At 41.9% G+C, this 22,066-nt stretch overlaps 1 protein-coding gene across 1 annotated transcript; it reads right to left on the reverse strand.

Annotated features, from left to right (window-relative positions):
- Nucleotides 1-1,460: 1,460 nt before the first annotated feature.
- LOC135295138 (DNA dC->dU-editing enzyme APOBEC-3F-like) lies at nt 1,461-21,723 on the reverse strand. Its single transcript, XM_064411236.1, has 9 exons — nt 21,686-21,723; nt 17,738-18,138; nt 17,092-17,207; nt 7,880-7,916; nt 7,694-7,795; nt 6,287-6,314; nt 5,551-5,939; nt 4,287-4,405; nt 1,461-1,994 (listed from the first exon to the last, which is right to left on the reverse strand). The coding sequence occupies exons 1-9, from the start codon at nt 21,706-21,708 to the stop codon at nt 1,968-1,970; spliced, it is 1,242 nt and encodes a 413-aa protein (XP_064267306.1). The 5' UTR covers nt 21,709-21,723; the 3' UTR covers nt 1,461-1,967.
- Nucleotides 21,724-22,066: the final 343 nt, after the last annotated feature.

Consider the following 22,066-nt stretch of genomic DNA (forward strand, 5'->3'; position numbering starts at 1 on the left):
ATACGTTGTTTGGAGTTGTTTTATTCGACTAACATAGTAGACACTCCCCAGCCAGCTGTGCTCAGCCTTAGATACACTCTCACACTGCGGGGACTGGAGCTGGTTCCTCAGCCTGCAGCTTTTCTGGCTGTCTCTGTCTGCTAAACATCTGGAGATTTTTGCCTGGCCAAAGGACGCTGTAAGCATAAATAAACTGGAAGAGATAGGCACAGTTCCCACCAGCCCCTGCCTTGTTCTTGAAGTTACCATTTGTGCATGTTGTGGATCCCAGCATCAGCACATCCCCCAGTGGGATGACACAATAGCCTTCCTGCTTGAAGAGGGTGGGAATCATGACACATGGGAGTCCCCACATGATTCATTCAGATGATCTACATTATTTGCTGTTCAAATTCAAAACTGCTGCAAAACCCAACACACCTGTATCTTCTTTTTGCCTTCTTCCAGTAGAGAGAGCTCAGAGCTTTCAATATCTCCTACTTCACCATTCCACTCTGTGTTTCCAGCTGGAAAAGTAAAAACGTTTTACTTTGGTTCCCCAGTTTGCAATTGTGGTAAATGGGTGTGCTTCATGCTGACAAAATTGAAATGGTAATCAATATTGATACAATAATTAATATTTGGAAATAGTAAAACAGTTAAAAGTGTAATGCCAGAAGAAGGAGGAGCTCCCTCCCCTTTTTCCCTGCAGACGTTCAGGACAGGAAGAAACAAAAGATAACAATTACTAAAATTAACCGAAAGAAAGGAAAATTTGGTTGGGTCCCAGGGAAATGTTAATTATGTGAGATTTATTGCTTTGATGCTAGAACATAATATTGGCTTATATTATATTAGCTTTGACTTACATTATACCAGCTTGGTGCGCATGTGGAATCCAAATGGTGAATTAAAGGACATTGAGAAAAAGGAGAGGCCTTCATCAGGGACAACCCCCAAAGAGTGGTGTGACCACCTAAAAAATGGTGGAGCATGCATGGTAAAGGTGATGATGAAGGCGGTGAAACAAGTGGGACGAATAGAAAATGGGAGGAGATGGTGATGACATAGAGCATAAAAGGGGGAATTTTGGCTTGGCGAGCTTGTCCATGAGGTGACAGGGTCAAGCTCTGCACTCCGTACCCCACACGGTTATTTTTGCTTATGTGCTATTATCAAAACCAAATTATTCCTTATTTTAACCATATTATATTGTCACTATTTTGAGTGTATTCAATTTTATATATATTAAGCTACTTAATTAAAATTGCTGCTACATTTAATGTTGTTTGGTTTTCTTTTATGATTTGATAATTGGGCAAATATAACACAATGAACACCCATGTCTCCAGTGTGTGGAATTACAAGGGAAGGATGTCTGCCAAGGAGCTGAATAAGAAAAGCAAAGTTTCCACAATGTTGACATCTTCCCTTTTATTACACTGGTTTTACAGTCATAAATAAAGTTTACACTCATAAATAAAACCTTAAAATGAAGTATTATTACAGTATTGCATAAATAGTTTAATAGTATGAAATATATTCTGAAACATACACATGTAGCCATAAAAGTGATCTTCGTAAGAAATTCTGAAAGCAAGAATGCATGGCTGATTACTTCTTTGGAACAGATCAGAGTATGAAAAATGTTACATGCTGGCCTCTCAACTTGCAGAATCTGATTGCAGTTGTGGAAGGCCTGATTATGGGGCATGGTCTCCATCCCACTGGACTCTCAAAAAGGTCTGTAAAGACCAGAATGTCCTGGGTGCCTGGCTGCATCATCCGAGCTTCCTGATGGCTTCTCATGTGCTCCTTCTGTTCTGTTCAATACTTAGCAATGCCCAGACAGTGATAGGAGTCTTCTCTGGTGGCAGCAAGAAACTTAGCAAGGCTGCAGAAGAAAAGACTGCCAGGGACTGGTGTTTCTGGTCCTGTATAGATGCACAAACTGAGCTTGAAAGCATGGTGGTGATGCTCATTAGCACTCAGTATGCCAGAAATGGAGGAAGCCCCTAGGAGGAAGAAAAAAAACGTTAAAAATTTGATGCCAAAATCTTAAGCTGTCTCTTCCGCATGATAGAGAATTTGAAAATAAATCATCTGCTTCAGAAGATCACTCTGATCCTCCTTCAGTGTGTTAAATAATCTCCCTCAAGATACATTTTTCCAGACAACAGGCTAGCACCTCATAATTTACTGTTCCATGTACGCCACTCCTAGAAATACAGTCCATTTAGAAACAAAAACATTTAAAAGTTGGCAGCTTGCATAGCTGAATGCAGGGGAAGTGGAGTTGGATTCTGTGGAAAGGCAGATTTTTTGGGGTGTTAGAAATGCCCCTGCCAGAGGTTTCTAGTACCACGCCAGATTTGGAGCATGGATAACTCTAAGGCTGGATCTGGCAGCTCAGAGGAAAGTCCTCAGTGTCTCCAGGGATGGAGGTGACAGCCTCTCCACGTTCCAGTACAGCACCATTTTCAGGGGAGACTATTTCCTTCAATCCTGCTGGAATTTCCCTCATTGCGTCTTGTGTGTGTTGCCTTGTTTTCTCTCTCTGCATCACTGAGGAGAGTTTGGCTTTGTCTTTGCTGCCTTTATGTAGTGGAAAACTGCAGCTAGATCCCACTTAGCCTTCTTCTCTATAGCTCAAGGAAAGCCTGTTCACTCAGCCTCTCCTCATAGGGCAAGTGCCCCCATCCCCTGCCCTTCGCAGTGGGGCTCCACCAAATCCTCTCTGCTTCTTCAGTGTTTTTCTTCTGCCAGGGAGGCCAGGGCTTGATGCAACAGCGTGTATTTCTCTGGAGCACATTCCTGGACCTCACTCACCACATTATTCCTCTGCATAATTAGTAAAACAGGGCAGGATGTTCAAAGGGACTGAGCACACAGACATTCCCATTCCTTCTGTGGGGGGCTGGTAGTTAGAACTACTGATGATAGGCCCTGTTCATGTTCATTTGAGGGGTGACTTGTGTCTAGCTGAGACAGCAGAGCAGCTGAGCAAGTGCCTGACTTCCAGCAGGCTTCCCAGCCAGCAGGACTCTGGAGGAATCATCAAGGCTGCCTGGCTGGGACATGCAATTTGTTAGCTGGCTCTTTAAAACCAAGACCTGAAGGGTAGATTGCCCTTGTACCACTGCTGAGTCAGCAGCAGTTTGTCAGCACTCAGGAGCTTGAGCAGACAGCTCTGCTCAGCTCCCGGCAGGCATCGCACCATGCGCTTGATCGTGCGTAAGCTGCTAAATTATTTAATCATCTTGGGCATTGGGAGACTCAGAAAGGCTGAAAGCCAAGGGGAAAATGTCTCCTAAACCATTACATTGCATAAAGTACTTTGTTAGATCAGCTGATTGACTGGATATTGCTACTGACTGCGTATCCTGTCACCTGAATGTCTCACTCAGACAAGAAATGGAAAGGTCAGGTCTTGAGGTACTGAAAGTCCTCTGTAGTATTTGGGGTGGATGGAACTGACATGAAGTGTAATGTGTACCTTTTCCTCAGCCAGAAATAAAACAAGACAATCACAGCATCCTACAAACAGGTTAGGTTTGTGTCTGTGACCCCAGGTTCCTGCCAGCAGTTTTGTGCATCCCTTCCTCCACCTCCTGCCATCCATTCTGCACAGAGGGACCAGTTCAAGCAAGAACTGGCTTGCCCCACAAAGCAAAAACTGCTGAGCCCCGCAGTTTACTCCAGTCCTGGTCTTCTCTCCTATTCAGGAGACAACTTCCTCTTTCTGAGTAGGATATCAGACTGTACAAATAACTTCTGCAGCTGTATGGGTTACAAGAAAAATGGAAAGCAGATCTTGGCCATATTATACTCTAATATGTAAACTCTGATCCTGAAGGTAAATGCACCCATCTGGGCTTTTGAACTTGCTCAGAACTTAACTGAAATCCATGGCCCTGTCCTGAGGCAAAAAGAGAATACTTGAATCATGATTACAGAGCTGAAGGAGCTTTTCAGGTCAAATAGCTCCTGTAAGCTGCAAGCTAATGAACTGGTAGCTGATTCTTGCAAAGGGTTGAAATAACGTACCCTTTCCTTAGTTCAAATCTGAGAGTAGTGCTAAATCTGTTCTCTTCTCTCCTCCTTACCACAAAGGCACAATGTAGCAGTTTAGTCCTCTAGCAATCTCTTGCCTTCTTGGCTCTCTGTTTATGCAGCTTCAAGCCGACGCTTATTTTTCCTACTATCATTTCTGCTAACACCATTGCTGTGATCATCCAAATCTCCTTTTCCTTGGATTTTTTTGTAATTATTTTCACTCTTGGTGTTTTTTTCAGGTGTCTACTTACCAAAAATATATGTAACACTTCTATGCTATTCAGAATGAAGTGTACATTGATGTTCTGGGACCAATAGTCATCTTCTCCAGCTTGGTATGCAACAAAATTTCTCCAGCAGTACCTGTAATCTAAGAAGAGAGATACCCATTCACTCTTGATGAAAGGATGCCCAGTTCTTTCTTCATTATCATGTCAATGAGTCATTTGTTTCTCAGGAAGAATACAGTAAAGGACAAAGATACTCATACAAGGTGTGCACAAATAACTACACAAATAAGTTAGTGGAAAGGGGAACCAAAACTCTACAGAGTAGCAATATGTCTAAAAATGAACTTCCAGAGACAGAAATTGATCATTGTGGTGGCTTGGGCAACCCTTATCACAAATAGCATGCTCTGGCATAAAGCCAAGAGAGAAGGAATCAGCAAGTGGCAGGAGTGAAAAGGGAAGTGGGACATGCAGTCAGAGCTGGCCAGGCTCTCCTTTTGGCAGCCTTGTGCTTGACAACACAGCTTTGGTAAGAAAAGTTGCTTCAGTCATGAATCTGTCTGACTTATCCCAATGATCAGGGGAAAGCTGGAGTGAGCACTCTTAACAGTTTCATACTGATCTTAGTGTTGATAGGATGGCCAGAGCTTCTGTCAGTGCTCTGGTGCTACAATCCCAGAGACAGCAACCCAATTTAAAAGTAATGTCCTTTAAGATTACGTCTGATCTGGTGGGTTTCATAGCTCCACACTCCAGTGGTAAGTATCCACACAGGTATGTGAGGTTCATCTCTTCAAATATACATTCCTGTTTGTGAGCTGCTTGCCTGGACTGTTTTTACAGCCAAACATCACCAGGCAAGTAAGATACACTCACAAAAAGGCAAGACATGTACAACACATATCTGCTGTGATGCGTCATCTGAAAGTGTCCTTTAGACAAGTTTCCTTCTCTCCTTCAGCTACCAAGGGAAACCAATTACTTGATGCAGCTGGCAAGCTCATTTGCATGTGTATTCTAGGAGGGGCAGGATTTTACACTGCATATAAAGGAGGTGTGGATAGCTAGAGAAACCTCCACACCTCCATGTTCAGATTTGGCAAGAGGAAATGACCATGCTGGTCCTGCTGCTATACAGGACTGGGGAAGAAACAAGGCAGAAGAGAGTGACATTTTTGCACTCACTAGTCCTCCCCAAAGCCAGCCATCACCTCTGTTACAAACTAAGAGTGCACATAATCCTAGAACTTTCAATCCACACTTAGACAAAGAGTAGCTGGGTTACCTTCAAGATTCATGATATGCACGGAGACTCCATTCATTATCAGGTTGCGGAGTCCTTGTCGGTTACGGGTATCGTGGCGCCTGAACAGCTTGGCTGCATATATTTCCAAGGTCACGTTAGGGTGTGACCTCAGGAATTCCAGAATCCTTCTGGAGCACTTTCCACAGGGACTAGTTGAAAGGAACCAGGTGATGGAGCAAGAAATTTGTGGCCTGTCACTGAAGTGATTTTCCAGGAAGTTGACTTCAGCATGTTGCTCAGTATTGTTCGTACACCAGTTCCTCCAGATGGAACAGTTTCTCCATCTGATTTCATATAGCAGGCACACCATCCGTCCGTTTTGTCTGGGTGAATAATTTCTTTGGAAGTCTCCTGGTTGTATCTTCCACCTGAAGGAGAGTACCAGCAATACTGTGATCCCAGCACTTCAATGATGTTCGGACTCCCACTCCCAGCTTTTCCCATCAGAAATGAGTAGTTTGAGAAATGTTGCGATTAGCGATCTAAAACTGGAATTTGATGAAAGCTTCAGAACACCCCCAGCACCTCCTGGAGAACTGTTGGGTGGGTAAGCAACCTCATCGCCACTCAGAGATCAGCACCAGTCAAAGCAGCAAGGCAACTGGAAAAGGAAGATTGAGGAGAGGAATAGTAAGGATAAAACAAGGCACAAGGCTGTCTTTGGAAATTGCCGAGTAGCTCAGGCAGCAGTGAGTGACAGAGCTACTTCTCTTACCCATGGTTGTTCTCTCTGGATGAGGGATCTGTGTGGAAAAGATTTGTGTGTCACTGAGGATAGCAGGTCAAAAAACAAAATTTCCTCTACCCTTTGTGTCCAGACCCCTTTTAGTTCCATATACTCCCTGTCAAATCTCTTCCCTCTGAAAGGGGTCAGTAAGTATTCACAGCACAGCAGGATAGGCACTCTGGGATTCAGGAGGTGTGGACTTCTACCTGGAAGTTGAACTTGATGGTTGTTTAACCTATGTTGTACACCAACCCTTGCTCAGTTTAGCACATTAAGGTTGATTGTGTAAAACTCGAGTTTAAATTCAGCAGTACTGCATCTGTTCTTCCCTGACTAATCAAAGAGCAGAATCAAATGTCTTATCCCTTTAAATCTTCCAAACCACTTCTACGAGACAGGCAAAGCTTAAGCAGTTTTCTCATTGGTACTCATAATCTTGGCAATCTAGACAAAAACATTTCCACAACCGGCTTCCCATCTTTACTTTCTAAAGATCTGTAACTTTCTAAAAAACTTTAAAAAAATCAATGCCAAGCTAAAAAATACCAGTACAGAAAGGAGGGTAACAAATACCTACAGGGTGGCAACAAAGACCTGCCTGATTATACACATTTTATCTCCCATAGTGGCAAGAAATTTTGACCCCATGACTTATTCATCCCTTCCCAGCTGAGTGTCTAAAGGAAAACAGTTGCAGGAGATCAAGGCTACTTATTTATTTTATAAAAATCCACCAATAGGAAACGTAAGGATCTAGGAACCATAATTTTATTTGATAAAATAATTTTTTTTTAATTTTAAGTGTATATAAAATAAAATAATTCCATTTATTTTTCTTTTTAGTTTTTATTAATTATACACAATAAAGATTTATTTTAAAATACACTTAGAATTAAGATACTAAAGGCATTTTTCTGCAGCTTAGCTCTTGAAGATGAGAAATTCTGAATTATACAGAGTAAAATTACATGTTAACACGAAGAAAATAGTTTTCCACATCAACAGAGATATGATCAACTAATTGCACAGCCTTATTGCCCTGATTCTTTAAGAAGAATATTCTAGTTATTTATCACAGTGAAAATAAAATAGATGAATATATAAGCTAATTAAATGGCTCAATTCTTAAATTATCTTATTTGAGATTTCTTTTCACAGTAAAGGTTCTTTTGGATTTTGAATTCTCCCTACCATACCAAGGATAACAAAATTATATTGATATTTTGAAGCTGGATCCAAGACTCAAAGACATAAAACACAAATCCACATCTGTCTCCTGTGTATCCTCATGCCAATAAAACACATTTGTGTCTATACTCCAGTCCTCTAGATACAACTCCAGTAAATATCTTGATTATGGGGAAATAGGCCTACCTTTCACATGAATGTACTTACCTCTGGCACCGACAGCAGCCATGGGTATTTCTGGATTCGTGTATTGCTTCCTGGGAGACTGGTGTGCCTTTATAAGTCTTATGTTAGTTTCAGTTTCTATTCCTGAATCATAATTCTGATCTTTGGGCCTTATTAATGCTGCTGATCAGCTGAGCATTTCCTTATGGTGACTTTCTTCACACTTACTTGTACTATCCAGCTGGCTGAAGCTGAAAGCAAGCCCCTGGCAGAAAAGAACTGCAAATGGGGGTGATCCCACTCAGAAACTGATCTGGCTTTGAGTACAAGGTTACCTTCCAGAAGCTGTGATTAACAAGTGAGCCACTTTTTGCAGTGCAGACAGAAATAACAGAAATTACAGACAGAAATGTCTTTTTAAACTCTGTCTCCAGAAGAGAATCACAAATCTTCTCTAGTCACCCCAATGTGACAAGACAGAAAAGCACCTACACAAATGGCATCAAGCCACATAGCTGTGGCATGGCATGTCACTTCTCTGACACCCAGATGTCTCGAGGAACTTGAACAGAGCCCAATGGAAAGAGGTAAACAGAAGACATCATGTGCAGAGCCCGTGAGTCTGTGGAATCCAGCAGATGGTGGTGGTTACCATTCCCTTCGTGGGACTTCTCCTGTGGAGTTCCAAGGACCGCTCACACCCCCTTGAGCCTGAGTCCTCCTGTAGTTAAGGAAGACACTCCATGTTTGTGACCACTGAGCTTCGGTCAGTGACTGGGCAGCCACTCTCAGGCTGACTAAGCATGCTTCCCACCACCCAGGAGAGTTTTTGGCAGTGGACACCTTGTTGTGAGGGAACATCCAGATATTTTTGTAATATCACAACTGAGAAGATCTCTGTACTCATGTGGACACTGAGAGCAAGACCTGAGCCACTTGTGGAGTATCTGCAGAAGCTATAGGTCATGATATCAGTCCACTGCAAATAGAACAGGCATTTTCCAGTGCCCTGAGAAATCTGGTCAGCATTATGAACTGGGTATCACCTTACTGTAATCAGTTCTGTAACTCTCACAAGATGCAGCAAAAGAATATTTCCCATTTAATCTGAAAAATTACTGAAACAATGCTGGTTTCTAGTGAGAAACTTTCCTCTGACACACCCAAAACTGGCTTGCAGAGGGAAAGGATCACAAAAGAATTCTTCACATGGCTTAGGTAGAATCAGTCTCTGTCACTCACAGTTTTTTCTGGCTTTGTGACACAATTATTTTTGGCCTGATGCACGATGTAGAGATTGTCTTCCTTGGTGCCAAGCCGGATGTGGGATTTTAAAGTTAAGGGAGTGATTTATCTGTATTATCTGCAGCAAGCTCTCAGTATTCTGCTGTTAAAAAGTATTTCGTTTTCCACCAGGGCAGAAAAAACCCTGGAAGTGTACACAAATGGCGAAGTTCAGAGGGAATAGGGATTCAGGCACTGGCAGGACTCTCTGTCAAGGAGAAGACTGGTTCTGGCAGGTCATTAGGCAGTGCCAACACAGAGTCGGCCCTCGAAGCCTCTTCTGCTGCAAGGTCACTCCTCCCTTCTCAGCACAGAATTGTTCCCTGCTGGTTGCATTTTTTCCAACCATAGAAGAGTGAAGGGGAGCTCAAACATTTAAGAGATTGTTGAAACAAAACCGTGATTGGCTAATTAGGTTTTGAGCTCGTGGGCATGATTCTTAGTGAGAGAGGAATGCTTTGGTGCTGTAGTACTCCCTTTACTGCCCTGTTCTTACTGTACATATTTACAAATAAGCAGGGGTGAATTAGGCTTAGAGATTATGAATCTGATCTGCAAGGACTGGTTTGATTAGCAGCAGTAGTTCCTAACAGGAAAGCAGCAATGGGCCACAGAAAGTGGAGAAGGAAAAATGTTCAAGCAAGAAATCAGCAATGCAACACTTTCAAGTGTCTTCAGAAAGCCAAAAGGAAAGAAAAAGAAAAAAAGAAAATTGGAAATATGGCTCTGTTAGCATAATGTGAGAAGACTAATCCCTTCCAAATTCAGTAGTTGCTTTAACCCTAATAAAACCAGGAAGACAAGGTTGCCACTTTCAAGGTTGCCATTTTCATACTTCTAGAAGAACTTGCACATTCTGTTTATGGGGACCGTGCTTCAGTGAGTCAAGAGGAGGATGATGACCTCCAGAAGGATCATACAGTTAGGTGGGAAACCCGTTCCTTGGTTTTTATGAGAAACCAGCATTAATCCAGTATTCCTTTAAATTGCTACGTGTCAGTAGCAAGGGTTATCTACATAGGTGGAGTCTCGTATTACTCAACTGTGGTAAAAATTTTTATTCTACTTATCATGCAGTCAATTATGTCCCCCCACAGAAACTGTTTAAGGTAATGTAAGAGATAAATATGGAGGTGGTTCATGATGCTGAGCTATCAGTAACATCTGAATGTATCTCAACCACTCCAGGAAAAGGATTTATTTTTTTTTTAATAACCACCACCCTCATATGCATGCCTCATGAACCTGAATGCATTTTGGAGGAACATACGCAGCAAAGAGTACAGAGAGTGGTGGACAGACACTTACTCATGACTTCTTTAAACACCAGGTTCCTTAAACCTTCATGAGAATATTGCCTATGGTGGTAGTAGAGACATGCTGCATACATATTACCAGATTCACCAGGGAAAATAATCTAAAAGCATCATAGTTCCTTCAGAACATTTTACCAAGGGCCTCCAGGATGCTCACTGAGTGACAGAGGTGGAAGGAACATCAGGGAGCTAGGTCCCTTCAGATGTCTCCCAGGAAAGAGATTGCAGCAAAACAGGTCTGCAGCATGACTATTACAGAGGTGCTGTCTGCTGATGTACCGCTCCCTTTTCTCAACTATCTTTTGGCTTATCTGACACTTGAAACCCAAGAAGTACATCTGGTAACAAATTTGGGATGGGACAGAGTCATAGAAATGGAAATATATGGAAGAAATTAGGGAAGATGGACAGGTTAGAGGAGAAAGAGGAGCACAGAAGGAAAGTTAAATCAGACATCAAAGAAGACAAAAAGGGACAAGGTTTGAATCAGCTAAAATCCTAATTTGCAAATCTCTGAGGATTTTACAGGTACTGAGCTTTTTATTCTCTAGCTGGATGATCTATTGGAAAGAGGTGAGAATCACCAAGTGGAAGTCTGGAAGCAAAGAGAAAGGTTAAATTTAAATGTGACAAAAGCCTGGGGCTTATGACACAGAGGCTTAAGTCTCAGCCTCCACTAACAGGCTGCCTCCTGGACTTAATTTGAAATGGTAAATCCTGTGTTAGTTCAAGTGTTCTGCTGCTGACACATTTGACAGTAAAAGGAAAATCCACTGTGTGTTTACTTGGATTTAATGGAGTTTTCTTAGTAGGTATCTATATATTTTTTATTGAAAGAAAAACCATACAGAGCCTTTTGAGATTTGTTCTGTGGCCTCCACATTTAAAAAAGGCTGAAATGTGTTTATGTATGAACCTATAAGTATAAATTCACACTCATGAAGATATTTACGGATATGTGTATGCACAATAATGCAATAATGCATATGAAAACAAGCTTGTAGATACACAAATACACCTCCTTGGTAGTAGATTACTTTGCAATTCTGGTAAGCACACGCACCCATGACTCTTTTATCTCTCCCAGTACCTTTGCTTTCATTTTCTCTGCAGTCTGCACAGCGTCACCATACTTAACTGAGACTCTTGCTCAGCCTCCATATGTGGAAACCGAAACATAAGAGATTAAGATAACTGGTGGCACCCTGCCACTACTGGGTGAGCTTTATGAGGCTGACTCTGAACTGCGAAGTGGAATGGCAGCCAGCCACAAGGATGTGCAGGCAGAGCTCTGATCCAAGCAAAGTGAAAAATAATTGGCTGGTGGGAAGGGCTTATCTGCATGCTTACTTCGGTAACAAAACATCCTGATATCCTTGTAATATAATTCTTTCACATTATCTGGTGAGGTTATAGAAATCAAAGAATTTCCCAGCTCATTAAAGATACTTCATAAGGAGTCAGCATGGAAAGAAAAAGCTGCAAGTGAACATATCTGTATTTTGGAAAGTTTTTCTACTATAAGCAGTCCTTCTACAGTCTTCTCACACTACTTTGAGTCACAGAAGTTCTATATATTCCTTTTTCTTATTTTGCTTCATTTCTGTGTCTTTGCTTCAATACACACACTTTGTCAAAGCAGGAAGCAGAACAATAAATACCCCAACCCTGTGGGGATTAGCATCCATGGCCTGCCTGAGAGCCTGAGTCATCACACAACCACCAGAGTTTTAAATATGAGGGGGACCACATAAGCAGGTGGAGTTCACTTGAGAGACAGCAATGATTTTCTATAGGTTGTACCAAGGAGAGTGTTCAGAGCAGCTCTAGGAACTTGCAGCTCAGAGATTTTCTTTTCCAAGCACTCGGGGATTGCTCAATGACAACAATACAGGGTTAAACTCTCTCCAAAATTCACCTGGAAAATATAGCTGTCATGGGAGGTAAAACCTCCATCAAAAGCAGAAAATATCTACCAGGATCAGGCGTTACAACCTCTAGGCACCATCAAGGATGGAGTTAATTTTCTTCTTTGCAGTCCATACTAAACATATCTGTTCCTGGGCCATCTGTGGGCAGTGTGTCACTGGAAGCCACAAGTAAGGGCGCTCAAGATAACAATTTTTTTTTCTTTTTTAAGTCCTCAGGGCCCCAAGAGGCACAGACCATAATAATTCTTTTGTTCTTTTTTTATTGTGAAAACAATTTGGGGTTCTTTGCTTGTGACCTTGGAATATCACAAGCTTGTTTTGAACAAAAACTGGTTGTGATGTAAACCAGCTGAGCATGGCAAGACAAGGCCAACAGGACAGTATAAACAAGGACTAAAGAAAATGAGCCTTGGCACAGACAGGGCATCAACAACCACCCCCAAAGCTGCTGGGAAGGTTATACTGTGATATCCTTTGTTTGGCAGCCTGTGCCAACAACTAGTTAGATTGGAGACTGAAAGGGAAACACTTGGTCCACTTTATAAATTTTGTTTAGCAGTTTCACATCATCTGTGTTTCTCTTTCCCACCCCCCCACCCCCCCCCAGCAACTTTTGTGATCAGTTTTCTCTGCCTCTTTAAAAACATCTTAAAAGCACAAGGAGTTTCCAGTGGCCCAGTTCCAGGATGGACTTGCAAATAAAAATAATTACTTACTTCTTTTAGCTATCTGAGTGGAGATGCTGAAATGCAATGACCATGGGTACTGTAATTATCATTCCGCAGTCACTCCTCTTGGCGGATGGGGGATTTGCTTCTGTTGAACAGAGCATCTGTGGATTTTTGAAGCTGCATTCTAAAATCAAGTGCTGCTGTTGGTTACATGTCAGAGCTCCCACTGAAACAGTGGGAAATCCTCTAGGTTGGCACAGTCTTTCTAATGCAGACTAATGATGAGACATTATTACAGCAAGAACTGACACTTACTGTAATTAGCTGATCAGTTTAAAACAGAGACAAGTGCTTATTTGCATGGCTAACTACAAGCTTCTGGAATTTTCTGCTCCAGTAATCTGTGGATACAGATGGCAGCACAGGGTGAAACTAGGTCCATATACAGACACTAAAGGTGAGATGCAGGGTTCCCAAATGCAGCCATTGAGGGTATTGAGGTAGTGGGGCAGATAAAGACAAACCACAGATGGTGGCCAGGATTGCCTGCTCTCTGTGAAAAACAACCCCTGTCACAGTGTCTGCGCTGTACTTTCTGTCCTGATGGGGCATTTTCTGTGGTCTTAAATTCACTTCTGTTCCTCTTGAATCATGAGGTAGGAAACAAGGCTATCTGAGAGGACAGCAAGTCTCCAGAGATGCTCATTTTGGCATCCTGCCCATTTCTTGCCAAATGATGGGCCCTGGGACCCCAGGAGCCCAGTGCTGGAAGACCACAGCTGAGGGGATGATAAGCCCAGAGACAACTTTGAACTGGTTCAAGAGTGGCTGCCACAGATGGATGCACACAAATCTATGGGGCCTCACGGGATCCATCCCAAGGCACTGAAGGAGCTGAACAACATCATTGCAGCACCTTGCATCGTTTTACAATGGTCTTGGAAAGGTTCCAGATCAAGTGGAAGATGACAGTATTGTTCCAGTGTTTCAAGAATGGTAAGAGGAAGACCCTGGTGATTACACCCTGTCAGTCTCAATTCAGTGCCTGGTAGTTATGGAGAAGGTTATTCTGAGAGACAATTACCAGGTCCTGAGAGGGATGTCTGGACCACCTCCTCTGAGGTAGCCAACATTTGGAATAGCCTTGGGCAAAATTAAGGCAAAACAACACCAAGCAATCAATTAGAAAGTTTTATTTATAGGCTGCAGCAATTGAAAGTGTGTGATCAGTTCAACAGACTTAGCAGCAACAATTTAAACTTTCTGAACAATTGCAGATTTAACTTTTCTGAACAACATGTGGCAACAGCGATGTTTGGGTAGCCTGTGGCAGCAGTGAGTTAAACTTTTAAACAGAGGGAAAAAGGAAGAAGGAAAGACAGAAAAAACAGAGGTTGTGCAAAACAGACCTGACCTTGTCCAGATTCTAAATACAGAAAGGTGAATACTTGTTTCACCAAAAAAAATTATACATGTATCATATTGCTAATAGCACTTTGTAAGTGAGGCTCAAGGGCCCTTGTTCAGACCCCAGGACTTCACCTTCGGGATAAAATGTCCAGCACACAGCGAGATAAGTCCATAGGGCTCTGGGTGAGCAGCTGAAAAATCATTCGGCTCAAAAAGTTACAGCCAAAGGGTTTACATCAGGCTAGTGACTAGTCACCACTGGAGCTCCATGGAGCTCATTTTTACAGCCAGTGATCTTCAACGTCCTTATAAATCATCTGAATGGGGGAATCAAATGTAGGAACCAAAATTAAGCAATCTTGCCAATGATACTAAACTAGGAGGACCTGTGGATTCCCTTGAGGGTGAAGAGGCCCTCCAGAGAAATCTGGATACTGAAGAGCTGAGCAGTCACCAATTGTATGAAATATTACAAGAGCAAGTGCTGCATTCTCCACTTGGGACCAGGTAATCCTGAAATTTATGTAATCCTGAAACCACTGATCAGTGGACTGGTGTAAATGGAATGAAGCTGCATTAGTGGATGTTCAGCCTGGACATTAGGATAAGATTCTTCACTGATGTCAGAACCTAAGCCCACTCCTCTTAAATTTTTAAGAGTTTTAGTGAATGATAATAGGGGATAACCATAAAGCAAAACTTACAGCATATGCTGGGTGCATGGCCACAGCCAGGCACATCGACCTCTTCTGTCTGCAGTCTTTATTACTGCTACAGTTGTATTACTTCCTCAGAAGATTTTGCAGATTTATTTTGGGCTGGTTGACTACAATCCTGTTTCAGATTTTTGCGCACAATTCAATTGTTGCAGACGTCAGCAGTCTAGGGTGGTCTTCGGATGCCATTTTAAGCTTGGTACTCTTCCTTTATGGTCTTCTGCTCTTCACTTATGCTATCTTGCATATACATTTTGCAACAATAATCATATCTTAAACACACCTTTCACAAGCCCACTTACATCTTTTAAAAGCCTTATTTCCCCTTTTATATTGCCCACAAGCAATTACAAATTTTACCACACTTAAAAGCAATTTGAGACTTACACTAATTATCTAAAAACAATTACAATTTTTAAATAAAACCAAACAAATTATAATGAAATCAAACTACTACATAACTGTTTATAACAGGGATGATGATTTTAGTCATGTTGCTTAGTTTTAAGTAGTCATGCAAGGAGAAGGACTTGATGATCTTTTGGGTCCCTTTCAACTTGAGATATTCTATGATTCTTTGATTCTACAAATGAAGACCCTGAAATGGAAATAGAAGTATGACATTTAGATCCTCCAATTGCACTTTGAACCTGCTGTGATTTGAAATGGACATAGCAGCAGCAGGCTATTGGTTGTAGTAGCCCAAGATGTTACTTTTCCACATATGCCATATAGAATGGATTTCCCAAATAACCAATGACCCACAGAGCCACAGATTTCTTTCACTCTTGTTCACTAAAAGTAGCATTTGTCAGAAAATTCTAATACATTGAAATCAAAATGCTGAAGCACTTATATTAGTTTCGTTAGATTTTTTTTTAAATACAGTCCTTCCCAGACAAGGATGTGGACCTGTTCATCCAAGCAAAGTGTTTTGTCTCCAGGGCCACAAACTTCCAGCACTCTTGTTGAACACACCTTTCTCTCTCCTGCCTTTCAAGAGGTCTGGCACAAAACAGAAGCAAAGGCTGAGTTTTCCCAGGGTGCAGCCATTCTGTTTGAACAGCTTTTCTCACCTCACAGAAACTGCACCCTTCCAACCAGTCACAGAAGTTACTGAATGGAATCTGGAAGGGACTTTAATGAAGTATGCAGGGGCCCAGTAACTGGGGGGTGTCAGACCACTGCAGACATTGAGAGGAAGGGGCTGAATAGTACCATTTGGCACACTGAAACCCATGCTCAGGTTAAAAAGGAATCTGGTGGAGGGTTTCTGAGATGAGACTAGAGTTCCAGGTAAAAATCAAGGAATTTCCCACCCTGGAACCCAAAGGAGAAAAACTGCATAGATTTTCCTGCATAATATTGTTGCCTTTTTCAACCAAAAAATGAAACCTGAGATAATTTTAGTATAGGAGGTAATATGTAAGTGGATTTTTATTTGGAGGCCTCCAGGGGCACTTATGGAGAATGTCCACAAAAGCCCCCCCACACGAGGTGAATCAAAACTATATTGTTTTGATTGGTTTTAGGAAATTAGCATAATTGATAAAAAGCCCCAGTTAGGAGGACAAGTAGTAATACAACTCCCCCCCCAGGTCAAGCTCCTTCTCTGGAGCCCTCCCTTGGTACTAGCTGTATTTGTTTATGAAAATGAGTCTCAAAGACCTTGCTGTCAACCTTGGTTCCCAGGAAGAACCAAGATAGGAGGCCTTGTACCCCTGTGGCTTGGAGCTCTGGAATTTGTTTTGTCTTCCTGCCCAGGGAAAGGGCACAGAAAAGTACTGAGAAACTAGCTAGAATACAATAATAAGCTCCAGAGCTCCAAATATATGTGCGAATATATACAGAGAACATATAAAAGAAAAAAAGGCAAAAACAAAGATGGCATCAATATGATGGAAAAATAACCACAGTGCTTCTCTCCCAGTGGGACAGGATAGTTCCCATGATTTTAGTACATTACTTTTCTCAAAATCCTGCTGCAGTACTCTTTACAGTCCAACAAGAGCTACATGTGGACAAGGGCTTCTTTCCTGCTCCTTACAGCTCAGTTGCCCCAGACTGCAAATCATTCCATGTGATCCCCTCTGTCTCTCAGAGTGTACTGACCTGAAGGATATCCTCGAGCCTCGAACGATTCCTCTGTATCTCTGATTTAAACTTCTTGGGCGAGAAATCATAGTTGACACCTGGTTGTATAAAGGTCTCCCAACAGTCATCATAGTCTGGAGAAATAGAAGCAAGATAATTAACCTGAGTTTATTCAGATACCAGAGAAGCTCAGGGGGCAAGACTTTTTAAGGTCTTCCTTGGGTCCATACCACAGAGACAGCTTGGCCCTGGACAGATCAGCTGATGGATGATCTCCACTCCATATTTGGAACCAATGCCATTTACTTTGGGCAATGTTATTCCCTCCCTTAACTGCAGGGGAGCTCTTCAGCCAGCCTGATCCCAGCGACTGCATTTAGGACAAGGGAGAAGGACCATATCCCCCATTCCCTCAGGAGAGACATAAGGATGGTATCTCTAAACAAAAGAGAATTTTCATACAGATCTGGTTTGTAAGGGTCCTGCCCCTCTTCTCCTGCACTACTTAAACACCTTTTTTTGGGATGTGACTCTCATTCACTGCATGGTGATGGTTGTGCCCCCAAAGAAGCTGAGTAGACACGGGGCACCATAGAAGCAAGCCCATTCACCCAATTCACCCATGCACAAAGTTCCCCAGTCCCAGAAAGCATGGAAACCTTGCCTTTGGCTTCCATGGCTTTAATGGTCACTCCCTGCAAGTTGTTAAGCTGCCTCAGGCCCATGCGGTTGCTCAGATATTTGACGTAGTAGAGCCGTGCCACGCGGATGTCTATGTTCACATTGGGCTGCTCCTCCAGGAAATCCCGTATCACACCACTGCACTCCCCACAGGGGCTCCAGGACAGGTACCACGTCATGTCACAGATGTTGTAGCTTCTTGGCTCAAAGATTTCCTCCAGGAAGAACTGCTCCGCATGGCAATCGTTATAATCGTCGTTTCTGAGCCAGTGCTGCCAAAACTTGATGCTCCCACGCCACTGCAGCTGGCACAGCAGGTACGTCTCATTCGGACACTCACAGGGGTCAAAGTGTTTCCTTAATGCCCTCTTAGAGATATACATGCTGAAACAGAAAAGTCAAGGAATCACTGGTTACACTTTGTTTTCAGTAGTACTCCAGTGCATTAAAAAGGGGGAGGGTGGAGGAAATCAGAGGAGAACCAAGAAGGGCAAAGCACGAGACAGCAACACAAGGAAAATGGAGAGGCAGGCACCAGGCAGGGTAAAGGAACAAAAGAAACCAAATCCTAAACTCTTAATCCTCCCCTCCTCTACAGCTGCATGCGGAACTTTCACCACCTTCACCCTCCCTATGCCTGTCCTCTTCCCCATCAGTGGGAGTACTTCTAAAAGCTCTCTATATTTTTTGTGTGTCAGGCATTTTTACAAGGCTCCCATGTAGCTATTTTCAATGTAGGGAGCTGTTGTGAATTTTGTAAAAACTAATACCAAAAAAAAAAAAAGTGCACTGATACACTGTGAAGTTGAATATTTTTCCTTATTGAATTCTCTTGCTGTCTGTACTTTCATATGGATTAGCACAGTCAGCACTACCCTACATGAGAGAAGAGGAAAGAAGTGTTCTATGCAAAAAGATGCAACTCCCAGGATGAATATTTTCTGAGTTCAGAAAGAACCTCTAAATACTGTCAGTTAAGGACCTATACAAAATCTGTCAACAGTCTTGAATATATCTTTTATACTCAGTAATTATCCATAATGCACAAATAAGGAAATCTCCAGAGGCACTATGTAGCCTTTGTACAATTGCCTAATACAGAGATTTATATGAGAATGCACTTCAGATATATGTTTTTCCACATTAGAATAATTCAGAGTTAATCTAGTAGACAACTGATCAGATTCTGAAGAGAGAAGCAATAAGCTTGTAAATTGCTTTATGCATTAGTACTCATTAGTAACAAAAACCCACAAACAAACCAAAACTCAAACCAAACCAACAAACAAAAAGCACAACAAAAAAAGTTGCAAAACCCCCCAGTCTGAGCCACAGACAAATTAAATTTTGCAGAAAAAGTAACTGTCACGTATTCTCTATCTGCAGGACTTATCACCTATGTAAAAAAGTATCTCATTTATCTGAGTCAGTCAGAAGGCTTTGTCTTCTTACCCTGTCTTCTCCCTCATCCCAGACTCCTATACATTAAAATACAAATGCACAAGAACCAGTTTATAAACAACAGGGTGTGTCTCTCTTTATCTTCTCCATGTAAACTCCATTTATATCAACCAAAGAAACCACACATGCAGATTTATTTATCAGACTTTCTACTGAATTTATGAAAATGTAATAACAAATGTAAATGTCACCAAAGGTTTAATAATGGTACAGGAATAACTATTTTATTATACGTAATTCCTTTAGTAGGTTGTTAAAAAAAACACTGAGAGAGACAAAATTGAAGCACAGACTCAGATTTTATGCTTTCTCATTTCAGGTGTTAAAACAGATGAACTTTTTCTATTTATATTATGTTATTTGGGAGTTAATGTCCGCTAGCTTAAATTTTTGTAAAATTCAATTTTTAGGGAACATATATATAATATAATTATATCTAATGTTCACAATAAATATATAAAATATGTGACTGGTTGAAGTTCACCAAAGAAAATTCATTAAACTCTCAATATTCAAGTCAAGTCAGTTATTCTAATTTTTACAGCAGATATCTTTAAGGTTTTGGAAAGCAATGTCACAACAGATTACAGAGATCTGATTCGTTCAAAGGTGCCTGTAGATGTTCCCATCTGATTATAACACACAAACAAGTTGAAACTTCCAAGTTTTACTTAAACAGGTCTTAAGCACCTCTTGCCTGTGTTTTGACCATAAAATACTGCATTCTGGACAAGCTACTGCAATGTGTTTCCTGTGTTCGGGGACATAAAGCTATTTCTTTAGAACAATGTTGAAATAGACTAAATCTTCAAGATACAGACACTTTAGGGATGTGTTGAGCCGAGTGAAATTTACAGTGTAATCAACTTAATAAAATATGACCAAAAGTCTGCATTCTTATTAATATTTCCTACAGCTGTTACTTGCTATTCTTAAAATAGTAGATTAATGAAAATTTAAACAACACTACCAGAAGGACAAATGATAAACTTTAAAACCGTGATAAAACATTCACAGACTATAGAATATATACAGAAAGGCAGCGTTCATTTTTCTCCCCAAGTCAGATAAGAGAATACCTAAATTGTGAGTTTACAGATACATTGCCCAAATTCATGCAATTACCTCGACTCTTTTTAAAAGTGTTTGTAGTTATCCCCAAGTGTTCTTCCTGTTCAGCATTGTTATGCATGGTACACGTATTCACATAGAGCCTAACTAAAAAAAATCGATCACATAAGAGCTATTGATATAAATATGAGACAAAATTCATAGTTACCAAATAATTAAAGATATAAAGAAGAAAACATTATTATTTTTCTTTCTAAATCAGGTTCGTCAATCTCATAGAGGTGAACTTGTAATCCTTTCAGAATTTGAGAGCTGCAGAGAAATGCACTGTAAAGACTGATAATATGAAAGCTGGATTATACCCCAAAATGTTTAGAGGAATTAGGGCAGAAAACGGTAGAGGGATGACAGCCAATGTAACTATCTCTTTCTTTATTTTCTTTTTTATTAATATGCAGCTGCTACGTAAATATGCATTAAACCTTGAAGATGTATTGAGTGATTACAAAATACATTTCAAAATGTGTTAATTATACATTTCCTATTGGATGGTCCCACCATCCGTAACTTGAACAGGAATGCAATGAGATTATTTTAAAATGTACTAATTTCACAAAACCAACTCCTAATATGAATATCTCTCTTACTAAAACTGTATAATAAACTGTATCATCATAGATATTTAAAAATTTTCCTTCCTTCCTCTAACACTTTTTATTAGAAACCATTTAAAACTCTGCTCATTGCAAGATAATAACAGTAATAATGATAATGTCTAAAAATACATGAGCATAAATTTGTCAAAACTTCTTTAATCCACGTTTTTTGTCCCTTGCTAATGCTCTGCACAGCCGAGGCACTTCTTTACTAAGCGCATTCTTTACACTCCTCGACTTCTTTCCTTACTTACATTAAACCTTCCCCCTCCCTCGAACAGAAGGTGGTCGCAGACACTTTGTTTTGGGTGGTAAGAGCTGTCCCAAGACCTCGAAAGCGCCGAGCGAGGAGGAGGCACTGCCAGCCCCTCACAGCACGGCGTCGGGACCAGCCAGTTCCCGCCTCGGCCCTTCCCCAACACCCCACCTCCCCCGGGCTGTCCTGGGTGCCTGCTGCTCCTTATGGCTCCCGGGACAGCTTCCGCTGCACTGGCAACTTCCCCAGCAGCCTCGGACCGCAGTGCAGCCCCTCGTCCACCGCAGTTAAGTGGGGACAAAGGTCCCGCTCAGGTGCGCGGCCGCCAGCCTTGCCCTCGCCCTGCCCCAAGCGCGGCCGAGCCCGCACGGACACCGACCCCAGCCCGGGGCTGCAGAGCCAGGGACGCCCTCGGGTCCAAGCAGCAGCGACAGCACAGAGCTGAAGCTGGACTGCTTTTTTTCTTTTGGTCAGCAATTTCTTTTACCCTCTCATCTTTCTCCTGTACATGGCTTCTCCTCTCCCGGTGCTGTGCTCCGTCGTGTCCCTGCAGACGGGGCTGGACGCACGGGCAAACACAAAGCACAGCCCCGGGCTCCGCTGGCACAGGTTGGTGAAAGAGGAAGCGGGAGAACTTCGCCGCACCACACTTGGTGCCTCTCAATGACGTGTCCAAACATGCCTGCCCCCGGCAGCGCTCTCTCCTCCTTTCCGCACGCCTCAGCTGAGCTGCGGGGGGCCTGACGAGTTCCCAGCTAAAAAATGTAATAATTGGAGCATCTCTTTGAAGCCTGATTCTAAGTTTCAAATGGATGATAATGCATCCTTGGCAGAAAAATGTGATTTATTCTTCGGTGTAGGACACTCC

The sequence above is a fragment of the Passer domesticus genome, chromosome 2, assembly GCF_036417665.1.
Source record: "Passer domesticus isolate bPasDom1 chromosome 2, bPasDom1.hap1, whole genome shotgun sequence".
NCBI classification, from domain to species: domain Eukaryota; kingdom Metazoa; phylum Chordata; class Aves; order Passeriformes; family Passeridae; genus Passer; species Passer domesticus.